This window comes from Nansenia antarctica (genome assembly GCF_963989245.1).
Source record: "Nansenia antarctica genome assembly, chromosome: 14".
NCBI lineage: Eukaryota > Metazoa > Chordata > Actinopteri > Argentiniformes > Microstomatidae > Nansenia > Nansenia antarctica.
The window spans coordinates 20,405,472-20,420,471 of record NC_137684.1 but is presented as its reverse complement, the minus strand read 5'-3'; the positions used below and the strand labels follow the sequence as shown (position 1 = coordinate 20,420,471).

The window sequence follows — 15,000 nt, the reverse complement described above, 5'->3', positions numbered from 1 at the left end:
GTACTTGTATGATTGATTGATATGTCTCTGAGTGTGGAGGACCATGGCCTTACCTTGACACATGATATGTCTGAGTGTAGAGGACCACAGCCTTACCTTGACACATGCGACTGCATTCCAGCCAGGATCCTGAGGGGTCCCACACAAACTGTTCCCTGTGCTCCTCGATGGGGATGTTGAAGGAGTAGCGCACGTCAGGGTTATACAAGTTCCCCACACACAGAACCTGGGGCAACGGGGACGATAAAACCGTTTTACCTTAGGAGAAGGAGAGGGAACGACAGAGAGAGGAGAGAGGAGGGGGGGAAAATGATAGGGATAGAAAGAAAAAGGAGGAAAAACAGTGAGAGGGAGAGAAAAAGAGAGAGAAAGAGAGAGAGAGGGATGATGTGTCGAAGGAGAGTGTGAGAGAGAAAACGAAAGAGAAAGAGACAAGGAAAGAGAGGAAAAAGAGAGCGTTTCCCTCGGTTCTAAAGGAGGAGAGAGGTCAGCTTTACCTGTAGGATGAGCTCCTCTTCGATGCGCTCGGTGCAGTTGATGCGCTCCTCTTTGGTGTCTGAACCACTGTACTCAATGACAGTTCCCTTGAAGGTGATTTCCCTTTTAAACATGGCCACCACAAAGTTCCCATTCAGCAGGAAATTAGAATGGCTGTCGGATAAAGCTGAGAGGAAAAGAAGAGAGAATAATGTTTAAAAAACAACAACATCGTAACGTAAAACAAAATAAGCAATATTCCCGAAATATTTCAGACTCTTGCTGATTTAAGGCTTTGAGAAGTCTCTAGAGAAGGCCGAAGTAGCCAAGTTTTCACATTCCAAGCTATATGTGAACATTCATCGACTTCAAACCAATTGTTCTGCAATGCCATTGTTGCATGGAGGTATGTTGAAACATTGGTGGCTTCAAATTACAGTCATTGAGAGTTAGACTGCGTGACTCTCATTAACTGACATTACGATGCTAACAAAGCAGCTCCGCTGCCTCCAAATACAAACAAGTACCTAAATACATACACAAACACCAAAGACAAACACACACACATACCACAACAACTAACCAACTACCCCTTGTAACATACACCCCCAAAAACGGTCCTTCAAAATATGCAGTAATTATAATGCCAGAGCCCATGTTGAAACACTGTGTGTGATTAAGTCTCTAGGAACAACTTTGTTTACATTGACCAGCATAGGACCCCTAGCTAGTCTGTCTCTGTAACCCCTTAACTGCCTGTGTATGATAGGCAATGACAAAAAGAGCTCCTCTAGTAGTCGCACGCACGCACGCACGCACGCACGCACGCACGCACGCACGCACGCACGCACGCACGCACGCACGCACGCACGCACGCACGCACGCACGCACGCACGCACGCACGCACGCACGCACGCACGCACGCACGCACGCACGCACGCACGCACGCACGCACACACACACACACACACACACACACACACACACACACACACACACACACACACACACACACAGGACACGACCATTGCTGTGGTCCATCTCACCCAGGCCCTATCCACTTTCATCTGGCCTGGATACACATGCCTCTAATTAGCACCTATTCTACCCTCTTTCATCTTCCTCTCTTTCTGATACTCTGTTTGCTTTCCCAACGAACCCTTCTCCCATACCCACATGGGTCCACACCCTCCAAAGCTTCCTCTGTATACATTCTGACTGGTATAAATGACCAGTGGTTTGGCACTGACCCATGCTTCCTCACCCCCTTCCCGAAAAGCGTGTCCCCAAACCAGAGGTCACTGGCTAAAGCTTGAGCACCAGGATAATCACATTGACCTGTGAGGCCCACAATTTCAGTGCTCCTCTGGCTAAAACTGTCAATTTTATATGTGGTTTTATATTTTTTACGAATTGTTAGAACAAGTTTGCGTCACATCAAAGTTTCCCTCGTAAGCTGGATGAGCCCACCTCTGGTGATCACAATGTTTAGACGATGTTTTGACGATCGGATGTTCAGTCTATGTCACTTTAGGTTGGATTGTGATGGACTGGATGGGTTCAGCTGAGCTGACATGGTTCAGCTAGCCTAGTTCAGGGGAACTGAGGTGACGGAGTCTGACAGTACGAAGCATAGCTGTCACACACACACACACACTCACCGAGGTAGTTGTCGTCCTCCGGCTTCCCAGAGTAGCTGACCTGTTTGATATCGATGTTGGTGGCTCCCGCCGGGATCCGCACCACTGTGTTGTAACCTGAGAGAGAGAGAGAGAGAGAGAGAGAGAGAGAGAGAGAGAGAGAGAGAGAGAGAGAGAGACGGAGAGAGAGAGAGAGAGAGAGAGAGAGAGAGAAAGAAAGACAGACAGAGTGAGAGAGAGAGAGAGTAAGAAAGAAAGACAGACCGAGTAAGAGAGAGAGAGAGAGAGAGAGAGAGTAAGAAAGAAAGACAGAGTAAGAGAGAGAGAGAGAGAGGGAGAAATAAAGACAGACAGAGTAAGAGAGAGAGAGAGATGGAGAGAGAGAGAGAGAGAGAGAGAGACGGAGGGCAACAGGAAACTGTGGTGAGTGAGAGGGTTTTGATGTGTGCTGGGGTACTGAACAGTCCCACCTTGAGTTAATGGCTTCACTATGCTTCTAGAATCAGCCATGAGAAGGCAGGCTCTAACCGTAGGGATTAAAATGTCACACTCGGAAAAATAAAAAAAGGTATGCTCTCAAATAACCTGAAGAAGGCTGATTCACTCACAGAGGCCCACCCGTGAAATAATATGTAATTACTCCCCGGTCGAGCCCGCTTGCCCTGTAATTTCGCTCCGTTTGTATCCCGTGACAGAGCGAGATGGAGAGAGGGATGAGGAGAGAGGTGAGGAGAGAGGAGACGGAACAGGGGATCAGGTTGAGAGGAAAGAGACCGGAGAGGAAAAAGAAAACAGAGACAGCTGGGGGATAGGGGTGAAAGGGAAGGGGAGAGGAAATATTTGAGAGAGAGAGAGAGAGAGAAGGGAAGAAGCGAGAGAGAATAGGGGGAATCGGAGAATAGGGGGAAGAGGAGGAGTGGTCAGAAAAAAGAAAGAGGGTACAGAGAGTAGAGAGGGAGAAAGATATGATGAGGGAACATAGACGAGAGATGGGTGAGAGGGGTGAAGAGAAGAGTGTGAGTGGAGAGAGGGAGGGAGGGAGGGGGGGAGAGAGAAGCCAGCTGGTCTGTCGGCATGGGCCACTCGGGGGCAGCATCAGTAAAGGTTACAGTATGTCTCGCTTCAGCCAAACGGACACTCAAACACACATCATTCAGTCCAGGTCCAAACAGATTCATCTATTCTTATATCTATCTCCTAGAACTAGAGGGGAACCCTACTGTACAGGTAGAACTATGGCAACATCACCCATGTGCATGCCAGGCGCAGTATCAGAATAAGTATCAGTTGTCTATTAGTGTTTAGAGAAGACCTATGGAGCACAAACGTAAACAGTTGGACTTTTTCCTCACTTCTTCTTCTGTTTGTCATTTAGAGCTTCCAGTCTTACAAGATCAGTAAGTCAATGGGGATAAACACAAATAATGAGTTAAGTGTTAAACAAAGTGGCTTTTGAAGTGCACTCTTAAAACACGAAAAACAAGAATTACTAGGGAATGTAACCCTCCGCAAGACCATTCCATCCCCTGTTCACTAGGGTGCTAAAACGAAGGCAGGCAGCGTACGGTAAAAGTCTCCTACGGTGCATGCTGTTGGTTTTAAGTAGCATGTTAAATTCCCTCTCTAACCAGTGAGGACAGCATAAGCACATAAGTACATGGGGTGGGTGAACTCTGGAAAACCGCCGAGGAGGTCCCCCTCAGAGGAACCCACATCGCCTCCACAGGGCCCTGCTTCACCATTGACCGCACACAATCGAACGCGACCACAGCACCACCGAGGAATGTACAGTAAACACAGTCCTCGAGAGAGAGACAACCACCCCCAGTTGGAACCCCTGGAATTGTTGAGGTTTCGCATTAGAAGAGAACTTGAGACACCATTCCAAAGAAAGCAAGGGCTGTTTCATTTCTACTGCAAAGTACCGGTAAGTGGAAGCCACAGGTTACTTCCAACTCTCATTATGATGGTTTTTTCGCTGGTAAAAGTATCGTTAGGATGAGGGAAAGACTTCTCGTGTCATCACTGAGCTCACGGATGGAACCATAGAATTAGATTATGGCTGTAATCCCTGAATCAGTGTTTCTCTTAGCTGTTTACAACTGTTTATTGGCCAGCAGAGCTGGAGAGGACCTCCAAGAGGAGAGAAAGGGAGAGAGAGAGAGAAAAGAAAAAGAGAGCTGAACCCTAGCTGGAGAAAGGATATCCTGCCTGGGATCTATTCCCACTCATGTCATCCTGGGCTAAATCAACTTCTCGGGGGCTACGTCAAAGCCTGGTTTAGCACACATGCTTGGCCCAGGACTCTTCAGCAAACAGATTGAGATCCAAAAGCAAAAAAAAGCAAAACAAGTAAACATGACCAGAGCAGCCATACCCACGGTAATTTATGCTAATGTTATTTCGCTTCTCTGATCTGAGGTGGATTAGATATAATCAGCGGTTGGATCGAGAAGAGACGTGGTTCTAAGCACGAGTTCAAAGGCATGACGCTAGGTCGATGTTTAGTTCGAGAGAACTTCCAGAAAGACTCAGCTTTCGACAGGTTTTGGAGACTTATTCAAGATAGCCTATCCTTTTAGCAAGGACGTAGCCATTACTGTCTTTCAGCAAATTAGTGTTCACAGTTGATTGCTTTTACTAGCAAGCGCTCCTATCGTTTCCATGTGCTCTGTGTCTATGTTCCAACAGTTCATACCTAATAGATGATGTTGTATATATAACTGCATGCACTGTATGCACTGTTGATGTGCATATATAAAAGTAGTTCAATTCATTTAAATATACTGAATGCCTGTTTTTCAAAACAGGGGAATAGCAGTGGAGTACGCTTTGGGCAGCCAGGCTTACCATACTCAGCATCGTTGAAGGTCCCTTCGAGGGTTTTGCAGGAGGAGTTGTCTCCTCCACACACTCCGCACTTATCATTCCTCGCCTTGGAGTTCAGCACATGATCACAGCCTGCTTGCTGGGGAAGCACAAACACACACTCATTCAGTGTCTATCTTTTAAAACTACCCAGAAAACGACTTCTGGCTCTCTCTTTGTGGTGAAAAGATTATGTGTGTGAGTGGGCTACGGTAATGCAAAATGTCAACATCAATAAAAGTCGATGAGTGAGTTTAACACAACATCCAACGTGTAATTCTGATACCGATCGACAGAGAGTGTATCTGGGAGCACGTATCATAACAGTGTGTGAGTGAAGCGGACTTGTTGATGTTAGGCAGCACAGGGTTTCCCAGTACCCGACAGAGGCCTTGAACACAGATGTCGTAGGTGTCTGGACCGCACGGCGTGCCATCGATGACGCGGTCCTTCAGCTGATAGTATGCCATGGTCCCGGCAACCCGACAGAAGAGCTTACAGCGATCCTTCATTACAACTACATTGAACAGAGAAGCCTGTTAGAACTACACTTTTTCTATAGCTGGCCTATATTATACATTTTTGCTGAGGTCAGCAGTTTAATTTGCTGAAACATATACATTTGTATCAGGAAAAGTCACGTTCCGTTTGACAGCATATTGGCTGCTGTATTGTAATACAGCGTGCTTGTATAAGACGTATGGTAATAGCGTGGTTACTTATTCAAAATCTTCACAATCTCACCAAAGCCTCCTTTCCTTTGCCAAATAGCAATTTTGTCCAGCTGAGCAAACCATCACAATAACAAATGAGTTACTCCTACATTCCATATGATGCTCCTGGAAGCTATCCAGGAAGCTATCCAGGAACATCATATGGAAGGCCTATGCTTCTATATCTGTTGATTACTCTGTACATTAGGCCATTGCCCAGATCACACAAAGCATAGAGGGAAAAACACTGACAGAATCTGACTCTGCTGAGCCAAAAGTGAACATCAAAGTCTGTTTAAGAGAAGAAAAAAGGGGGACTAGAGTAAGGAGTGACAAGAGCCATGTTTTGTGTCAATCCTCCTCACTAATATAAAGAGTGATTGAGTTGCATTGGATTCTGGGTACTCACTGCCGCTGTACTTGGGAACCCAGCGAACAGTGGGAGGTAGACCGTTGATGTTGAAGTGCTTGCCGTCGAAATGAGAGCACTGCTCCTCGCGGAAGTCTTTCCGTCCTCTCGGACATGGCTCAGTGTTGCATGACCGGAACTTCATTCTTCGACCCACACAAAACTTTCCTCCATTTCTGGGCCTGTCAAAATATCCCAGATAACATAAGAACTGAATTAAAACATTGACACTGAGTCTTTCCTTTTGAATCGAGTCTCATTGAAGCTTATTTTGGTCTGGTTTTCAACTCTTGTGTAGTACTGTTTTGACTGCCGCTCATAGTTTGTTTTGATTCGTTCGAATTTACTCAAGGTGTATTATGGCTTTGACTGTTACTAAATGGTCTGTTTCGTCTGGTCAGTGAGACTCTTACTCAGGCTTGTTGCAGTCTCTCGAGTTGCTCCGGGTGCCCCCTCCACAAGTCCTGGAACACGCACTGTAGGGTCCCCAGGGACCCCACTCTCCATGGACAGGTCTCAGGTCCAGCTCCTTATTCACACACATCCCGTGCCTGCAGTGCTACACACGGAGAAAATAAAACACACAAACACACACACTACTTACACATGGGAACATCTTGTAAAGACTGTAGTAGATTACTCCTGCTAACATGCACAATTCAACAAGGCCACAAGGCAAACACAGTGTGTCGACTCAGCGCTGCCAGAGCAGTTAGATTTAGCGCAAACCACAGCTGGGAGTGTTGTTCTTCCTCCCCATCCTAATCCCCTGTTTAGATGTAAAACTATATCTTGAAAGAAAAACTTGGGGGAACGCTAATCCTGCTATCATTTACCCCTGAGGAATGTATCCAAGTTCTCCAGCTGTGGGAATCGGGCTCTACCCCTGCATGGGGATAAGAAAGGGGGACGACAGTGTTACTGACAGGAGCCAGATCCTGCACGTCGGTGCACTGCAACACTTCCACGTTGTCAGGCTTTATTACATCATGGATTGACCAAAGGGGGCTAGCCAATAAAAAATCTTCAAATGAACTTGGCTCTCGTCTCAATGAGCGAAGCCAGGTCTCCGTTAAATTCCTCCTCAGCTTGGTGTCACATGCCGCCTTTTCGTGTGGACAGCCCAGCTATTTCTCAAAATGAGCTAAGCCTCCGATGACTGGGAAAGGGCTTTCATCAGCAGAAGTGGAAACTGAAAGTGACCTATGGACCACGTCTCAACGGACAAACTGTTTAATGAAAAACATGGGAGAGACATTAAAAGGGTTTATCACTCTATGGCAGCATATGCTTCCCATTCACACCTTTAATAGCCTCTTCACATTGGCTCTATGTACATCAATAGTTGCGTGTTGGAAAAAGTGAAGTACTTGGAAAAAGTAATATATTACATATTACTTGTTACATTTAACAAAAGTGATCTTGTTACTGTACATTACAATATTACTTTGCATGGAAAGTAATATACAGTATGTTATTTGTTACATAATGCTGTCCATTCACCACTCAGCACAGAGCTCCACAAAAGGTGCAGATTTTCCTTTAGTACTTCAATAAGTACAACAAAGGCCAAATAATATGTGCAATAAATACAATGCTAATGATATGACAATGACAGACGCAAAATCATCTTTTTTATTCACTACTAAAAAACTCACAGACAGAATCTTAATTTTTTTGACCTTATCCTGGGTCTGATCACATGGTTTTCTCGATTTTCTTTAGACATAATCTTGTGTGGCAGCGTGCCTACGGAGCTCTCTCCACCGTGTAAAGCCTTTTCTAACGATATGGCGCTAAAACAGGCAACAACACCAAACACCAAACAGGCAACACCAAACAGCAAGATCTGGCTCATCTGTGTAAATATATAAGGTGGTCTATAAAGGCTATGAAGTAAAGAAGTGCAAGTGCAGTTGTCGATAAGGTAAGGTTTTGCCTCTGTGACTCTCCACTCTTCTCAGCGAGTGGCTTTCTCGTATTCTAACTCATTTTGTTGTGCTCAATGGATAAAGTCAGGCTTTTTTCGCATAAAAAGCCTGAGATATCGGGCTTGAGCTGTGCCAGTCGTTTTTATTTATTTATTCAGCACACAGTAAAAAAAAGTATTCATATATACAATAACCGTAATACATCATAGGTAGAGTAGATGCAAGGAAGACAAGAAACCCTGAGGGGCTTATCAGTCATGAATTTTCAGGCCAGATAAAAGCTCTATCACAGGGACTTTCTCTTTGCCCTCCACCAGTAATAACACTCTAAACAGAGGACCAGGAGCGAGCCAGAGTTGAAGCATGAACTCTGTTAACAGGAGGACAAGGCTTTTAAAATAGGTAACATGCGGTAGAGATATGGTTCTGAAAGTAACAGATGCATTACTTAAAAAAGTAACTGTAATAATCGAACACAATTTGAACACAGTAACTTGTTATAATACTATGCTACTCATAAAAGTTGTTTTGTTTTTTTTACTTTTGTAACCTGTTACCCCCCAACACTGATCAAGACACGGAGGCATTAAGATGCCACATATCTAACATGATGTACCAACCCCTGCCAAGAAGTGGTAACACTGCTTTCATAAGCAAGCATGGCAGCCCATTTTGCACTGTGTAACCAAATCTCCCCTCTCTCCGTGGCTAAGATAGCGGAGGGTCCTTTTCAGTGAAAGAATGTGGGACAAGACGGCGTCTGTCTCGGTAGGTAGCCCGTCGTCCGGGCACACAGACGCGGAGAGCAGTGGCATGGCGATAAGGAAACCCTAGAGTTCTGATAACAGAGTAACAGAGCTCATTACTGGCCTGACATCAGGTGCGCTTTTCTCCTCGTTCAGATAGACGCCATGTGACCAAACCCCCCTGCACACAGGGTGCTCCAAACAGGGCACGCTCAGTATTAAGAAGGGTATTATGCTCGTATTAAAACTTTGTTGTCATTCTCATTTATGGTCTGTATTCCTAACGTTCCATGCTATGTTCTTTAGCAAGTTCAGCCATCATTACAAGGGTTGAGTATTTGCAGTTGGCCTAACGCCCACTCAACTGAACTGTAAAGCCGAGAGTTATTACGAAGATTAGGGTGTGAAGCTTACTGCTTAAAACTGCGCTGCGAAAAAAAAAATCCACGCCCCCAATCGAACAGAGCTTACAGTATTTGACAGTGTGAGAGACTCACATGAATGTTTATAATTACCCTATTAAGCCAGGAAGGATATCAATCAAAGACGTCTCTAGGGAAATGACCAGGTTTCCCTGTGTATGCTTGAGCATTGGCAGCAGTGCCTTGACCTGGGGTGAACACCTGCAATCCTCCCTTCTATACAGCACAACCCTGACTCTGGCACGACCACTGCTCTGTCTGGTGCTAGTGTAATACTACTTAAAAAAGTCATGATGGAGTGGAAGAGAAAAACACAATGACAGGCAGGTGTTAACAGCTCTGGGCTATGTATCAAACAAGCCACAAACATTTCCATAATTCAGACATGGTTTGAGTAATGAGCTGCTTTTTAAAAATAATTCCCCAGCAAAAGGTTCCCCTTCAAACTGAAGATTACAGTACAGCCCATGCTGTAACAGCATTAGCAGTGGATTCAGAGCTATATTAGATTAGTTTTAAAGACCTGAAATGGAATGCGCTAAAACAACCCACTCATACACATGAGTAGACGTACCGTAAATCGATTCCACACAGTAATAGTAACTGGTGCAGGCCTTATGGTTGAGAAAACACCAAACATGAAAGGTCTCTGGCCTCTCAGGAAATGTGAAACATAACGGTTTGAGGTGGTATGAGAAACATTCGAAGCACTCCTAGAAGAGATTGAATCCCTAAAGAGGCCTCACAATAGGCTAGATACACAGCGGTAAGTACTAGGCAAGATGGCAACTTATTGGCACCGGTTCATCTCAACCCAAAGTTGTTTTTGATTACCTCAGAAATGTCTTTCCCTCTAACTCTCTCAGCCTGCCACTCCCCCTCCCCTCCTAAGGGGATTGTTGGCCAAAATCTAAGTATCCCCCCCCTATCCACCCTCCCCCACCCCCCTCCTTTAGGGGGGGGGTTGTATAGGACAACCCTGGACCACCGTGGGGCTGCCAGGCGGTGAGACCTGAGGAACTGTCAACACAAGGGACTGGCTGTCAGATAGGACCAAAGCCCCTGTAAGCCTTTAAGGCATTCCACTCCCTGCTGGCACTTCATGTTTACAACCGTTTTGTTTAGCTTGAAAAGGTGATGTGGGTGAAAAAAAGAAAGATGAAGAAGAGAAAGGGGAAAAAAAGGAAGAAAAAAAACATCTGCCGAGTGTGTGAGTACGTGTGTGTGGGGGGGGTGTTTTGCTCTGTGGAAGCATCTGGGGGCCATGCTCGATTCCAATTAGCCCCTCTTAGGGGTGCACAAATACAGCCTTGGAAAACACTGATGTGAAAAGTTTGGTTTTGGTAAAGCTAGTACAACTGTTTAGGGCTCTGGCAGACGCGTTCCTAGAAGGATCGTCAAAATGTGTCCTCAATTGAGAATGCAGTGGGACATTTGAAGACCTTGTGAGAGTAACTTGCCCAGCTGTTGCTGGGCATGTGTTTCAAATTAGGAATGTCTCACACACAAACACACACGCGCGCACAGACACACACGCACACACACACACACACACACACACACACACACACACACACACACACACTGCTAAACAATGTTTAGAGAGGTAAACCCCACTTGTGAAGCGGAGGAGAATATAGTTAGCAGCGAACGCTAACCCATTGAGAGAAGCCTCAGTGGCGGCATCTGCTCTGTGGAGAGTTCAGCTGGCTGGTTGAGAGGTTGTGCCCTGTAATTGCTGCTGAAGAGCACATCATTTCTCCCAAAGCCATACATCACGGCGGGAATGAGAGGGCAGGGGGATTGATTTAAAAACCTTCCAGTCTCTCATTTTCACACGGCCATTTCCAAAAGGCATCACCTTTCATGTTCAGGTTCTCACAGCTCCAGGTTGGAGTTCACCAACCGTGGCCACAGCAGGCTCGGATTTTTGTCTCTGTCCCTGACGGCCTGACATCAGGCAACACACTCCCTCTGCTCCTCACACACAAAACACCTCCCGGCTAACACTCGTTTAAATTTCAACATTTTAATTTAACCGTGCAAGACTGTAGCGACCACCATGGAGATCATTTCGTCGAAACAGTGTAAGCTACTACGGTACAGGTGTCTAATAACTTTTTCGTATGCTTGAGTGATGTTTCATATTTCAATGTTCTACTTCAACAGACAGGTAGAGGTGTCCGGTGATAAAAGGGGAAGGATATTCACACAGAGTGTATGGGAGGCCTAGTGATGAGGGCAGAGGATGATGAGGCTTATGATTCTCATTTCATGGTTAGTGTTCTGAATTTGATGTATTAAATCATTTTCAGTGGAGTAAATACAAGTTTCCTCTTTCTCGTGTTCAAGGGGGAGGAGAGGTATGATGCAACCCTGAGTTTAACCCTCCCTCCCTCTTCTATCTACGCTGCAGTGGAAGGTAGTCATTAGTCTGAATGAGTGGTTTGGCTGATAAGCTGTTCCATTCACCTGTACTTCACAGACACTTTGCCTTTTACCTTTGGTCTTCCTCTCTCATTTCACATGAACAGAGTTAGACCACCTCTCCCTCCTTCCTCTTCTCTCTCTCTCTCTCTTTCCTAATCGTTTTACTATTGTTTACTTTGTACTGTCAAACCCACTTTTGGTAGTAATGTTTAGGTATTCAATTATGTTTATGTTATTACACAAAACTCAACTGTGAGCTATGATTAGATGCAATGTGCTGGCTCCGCCTACATAATAATTCAGCAACAACACTGAGTTGAATTCACTTTTGTTTTGGAGGAAGCTACTCCATTGGATATCACCATGTACATTAGTCACAGTCATGTTCAAAATCAAAAGCAACCTTCCGCTCATCAATCAAAACTCGATACACCATTAGAATCCAATCCAGAAAAGCCAGCTCACTACTGTACATCATTTTAACCCAAAAAAGAAAAAAGAAACTCAAAACCAAACAAAAAATGCACTTGTTAGCCCAAATCCCTGGGTCTGTGATGATAGGGTAATCAAAGTGGCAACATCCAGGAAACATCCCGAGATTAGCCGAGAGTGACATTGATACAAGTCACAGAGCCTGAGCTCAAGCTCACAGCATCGGAGGACAAGTCTGTCAGCCAGCCAGGACCCTGAGCCAAGACAGCATGGCCCCCGCCAACAAAATTCTATTCTCTCTGCTGGCTCTGCTTTTCAAACCTCACTATCTCTCTCTAATTGGCTGAAACGAGAGCAGGTTTGCGGCTCAGTGGAATGTTCTCGAATTATAAAAGCCAAATATATTGCGTGTGACGATGCAGCAATCGAGCATGTTTCATTCGTGCCTCTGCGGCGTGTGAATTGAGGCGAGCTCAAACTGACCATGTGCACACACTGACCTCGGTGGCTAGATGGCACTAGTAAGTCGCACTTGGGCCAGTTTTTTTCTATAGAACGAATGCAATGATCGAGTTTGTATCCAATAAACTGGAAGTGCAAATATGAATATTCAGTTCATATTTCAGCAGCCTGGGACATAACAGAGACCGTATTTTATTTCCTATTATGCCCCTATTATGGTTTATCGTGATTTGAGCTGTCTGGGCTTTTGTCGGGGGAAGATGCCAAGATTGGTTGTGAAATGCATACTATTATTTTATGTATTTATTTGTATTTATTTATTATTTTTAAATATAATAACAATAATAATAATAATAATAATACACCAAATTAAGGCTATTTACATGTAGGCTAGCACTTTTCTAAGACTCAAAGACGCATGTGAAATGAATGGTCAATGAAATGCTCATGAGATTGCATCAGTACTGTACATTCCTTATCATGGGAAGAAGCATGATTTGTGAAATGAATAACCTTGAGACATACTCCAATAACACACTTTCAGTTTACACTTGATTTGACACTGTTCCAACATTGTTTCTGGTAACGCAGGGCTACAGTATACATTTGATTGTTATGGCTATAATAACAAATATTTTAATTAGGGTTTTTCACAGATTTTCAATTTTTAGGTACTGTAACTGCATGATAGCCTAATACAGATGAATACAGAACGTTTTGCATATGCATCAATCCATTATTTGGGCAAATCATAGGTATGTCATAGGTACCCATTATATTCCTTTCTACAACAGCATGTTTGGATACTGGATTCTGATTGGCTAGCAACAGTGGTAAATATTCCAACAACCCACAGTTCAGACCGCATTTCCAGTATCAATGCGCCTCCTGATCAATCTGATTAAGAACACCTGTGCTGACCTACAATGCAATCGTTGATCTTGTTTATGGGACTATATTCTGTGGCGGAAGGATATGCGTATGTATTCTGAAAGATTAATGATTGTAAATACATTAATTTAATGTTACAACTGTGTATTTATTTTTTATATTATGTGGTGGCTGTTGTAGAAAAGCAATTTACCATTCGAGGGCGGGGGTTGCGGACTCATTTACCATCCCTTCCTCTCATGGTAAATTGCTTCCTTATACACCTGATCAGCCAGAAGAGGATGGGTCCCCCTTGGACTCTCAAGGTTTCTTCCTACCAGGGAGTTTTCCCTTGCTTTTGTGCCCTATGTTGATCTCTTTTTGGGGATCTATGGTTCGGTGTTAGCTCATATTATGTGACAGCAGCTAGTGAAAGCGGGAAGTCGGCAACCAATCCAAAACACTAACTAGGTAGTCGTGGGGATTACTTACCCAATTCATTGCATTGCTTGACTAGCGAGTGTGTCATTGATTTTCAACAACGTTGACATTTATTTAAAAATTTCAGAATAAAAGTCAGAACATTAAATTGGTTGCCGACTTGGTTCCCGCTTTCACCAGCTGCTGTCACATATTGTTTGCAGTGTATGGCCTAATCCCAATACACCCCTTACCCCTACAATTTAGCCTTACTCCTTCACGCATAGGGGTAGGGTGTCCCGATTCTTGTTGGGATAGAGGGGTAGGGCCAAGTGATACTAATTTGTGCATTTTTATATATTTCCATCCATGTCCCCTTTGATGGTATATGACACCCAAAATGTAACTTAAGTCCAGCAGCGAAGTTGCTGCATTTGTTACTGCTCCTCTAATATCAGTGCAGACTGGCAGGGTAGGAGCACAGGTTGCTAGCTGACAGAGCACTGCTTTTCTGTCATAATTTCATGACACCTGCATCCAGAAGGCCCGCTACTTATGAGTGTAATAGTGTAATGTATAGCCTAATCTAATTTTACAGTTCACTTTTTTTTTTTTATAAACATTAAACACGTTGCTAAATAAGGTTATTTTCATATTAAGAAGAAGGTTATTGGATTCCACTGAAAACATGAAGACCAATCTGTAGTCAGAATGACGCTGAATGGGCTGATTTTAACGAAGAGCCGAATGAACAGAGTCGGCTCACTGAAAAGATTGGGAATGCCCATCACTATGGCACACACACGTCTTACAGACAGCCAGGGTGGGGGAGGGGGGGGGCATCTTTCCTTTACCAAATTTTTTTTTTTAAAGTTATTTTTTCATTTTTATTGACAGTTGCAGTGAAGATTTAGACAGGAAGGATGGGTGAGAGAGAGAGGAGGGATGACATGCAGGATATGTCCCCGGCCATAATCGAACCGGGGACCCTGCGGTCACATGGTCAGCGCTTAACCCGCTACGCCACCTAAGCGCCCCCTTCCTTTACCATTTTACTAAATAAAATCAATATAGAAAAGTTTCCGTTTCTCTTAAGTCATTCTCAAGTATGTTCAGGCTGTGCGGATCTTCTCAGAGCCTTCTGGCTAATTTAGTAGCGTTGTAGCACTGTGTACGACTG

General features: G+C 44.4%; 1 protein-coding gene across 1 annotated transcript in view; it reads right to left on the bottom strand.

Annotated features, from left to right (window-relative positions):
* Window positions 1-15,000, bottom strand: part of LOC308170304 (A disintegrin and metalloproteinase with thrombospondin motifs 20) — a gene marked incomplete at its 5' end in the record, with an annotated part of 80,157 nt that overhangs the window by 34,760 nt on the left and 30,397 nt on the right. The window contains 7 exons of the mRNA XM_080545073.1: window positions 97-226; window positions 498-664; window positions 2,139-2,234; window positions 4,968-5,085; window positions 5,366-5,502; window positions 6,108-6,289; window positions 6,521-6,666. Coding sequence (XP_080401199.1) covers window positions 97-226; window positions 498-664; window positions 2,139-2,234; window positions 4,968-5,085; window positions 5,366-5,502; window positions 6,108-6,289; window positions 6,521-6,666 — 976 coding nt within the window. The remainder of the gene's footprint in view (window positions 1-96; window positions 227-497; window positions 665-2,138; window positions 2,235-4,967; window positions 5,086-5,365; window positions 5,503-6,107; window positions 6,290-6,520; window positions 6,667-15,000) is intronic.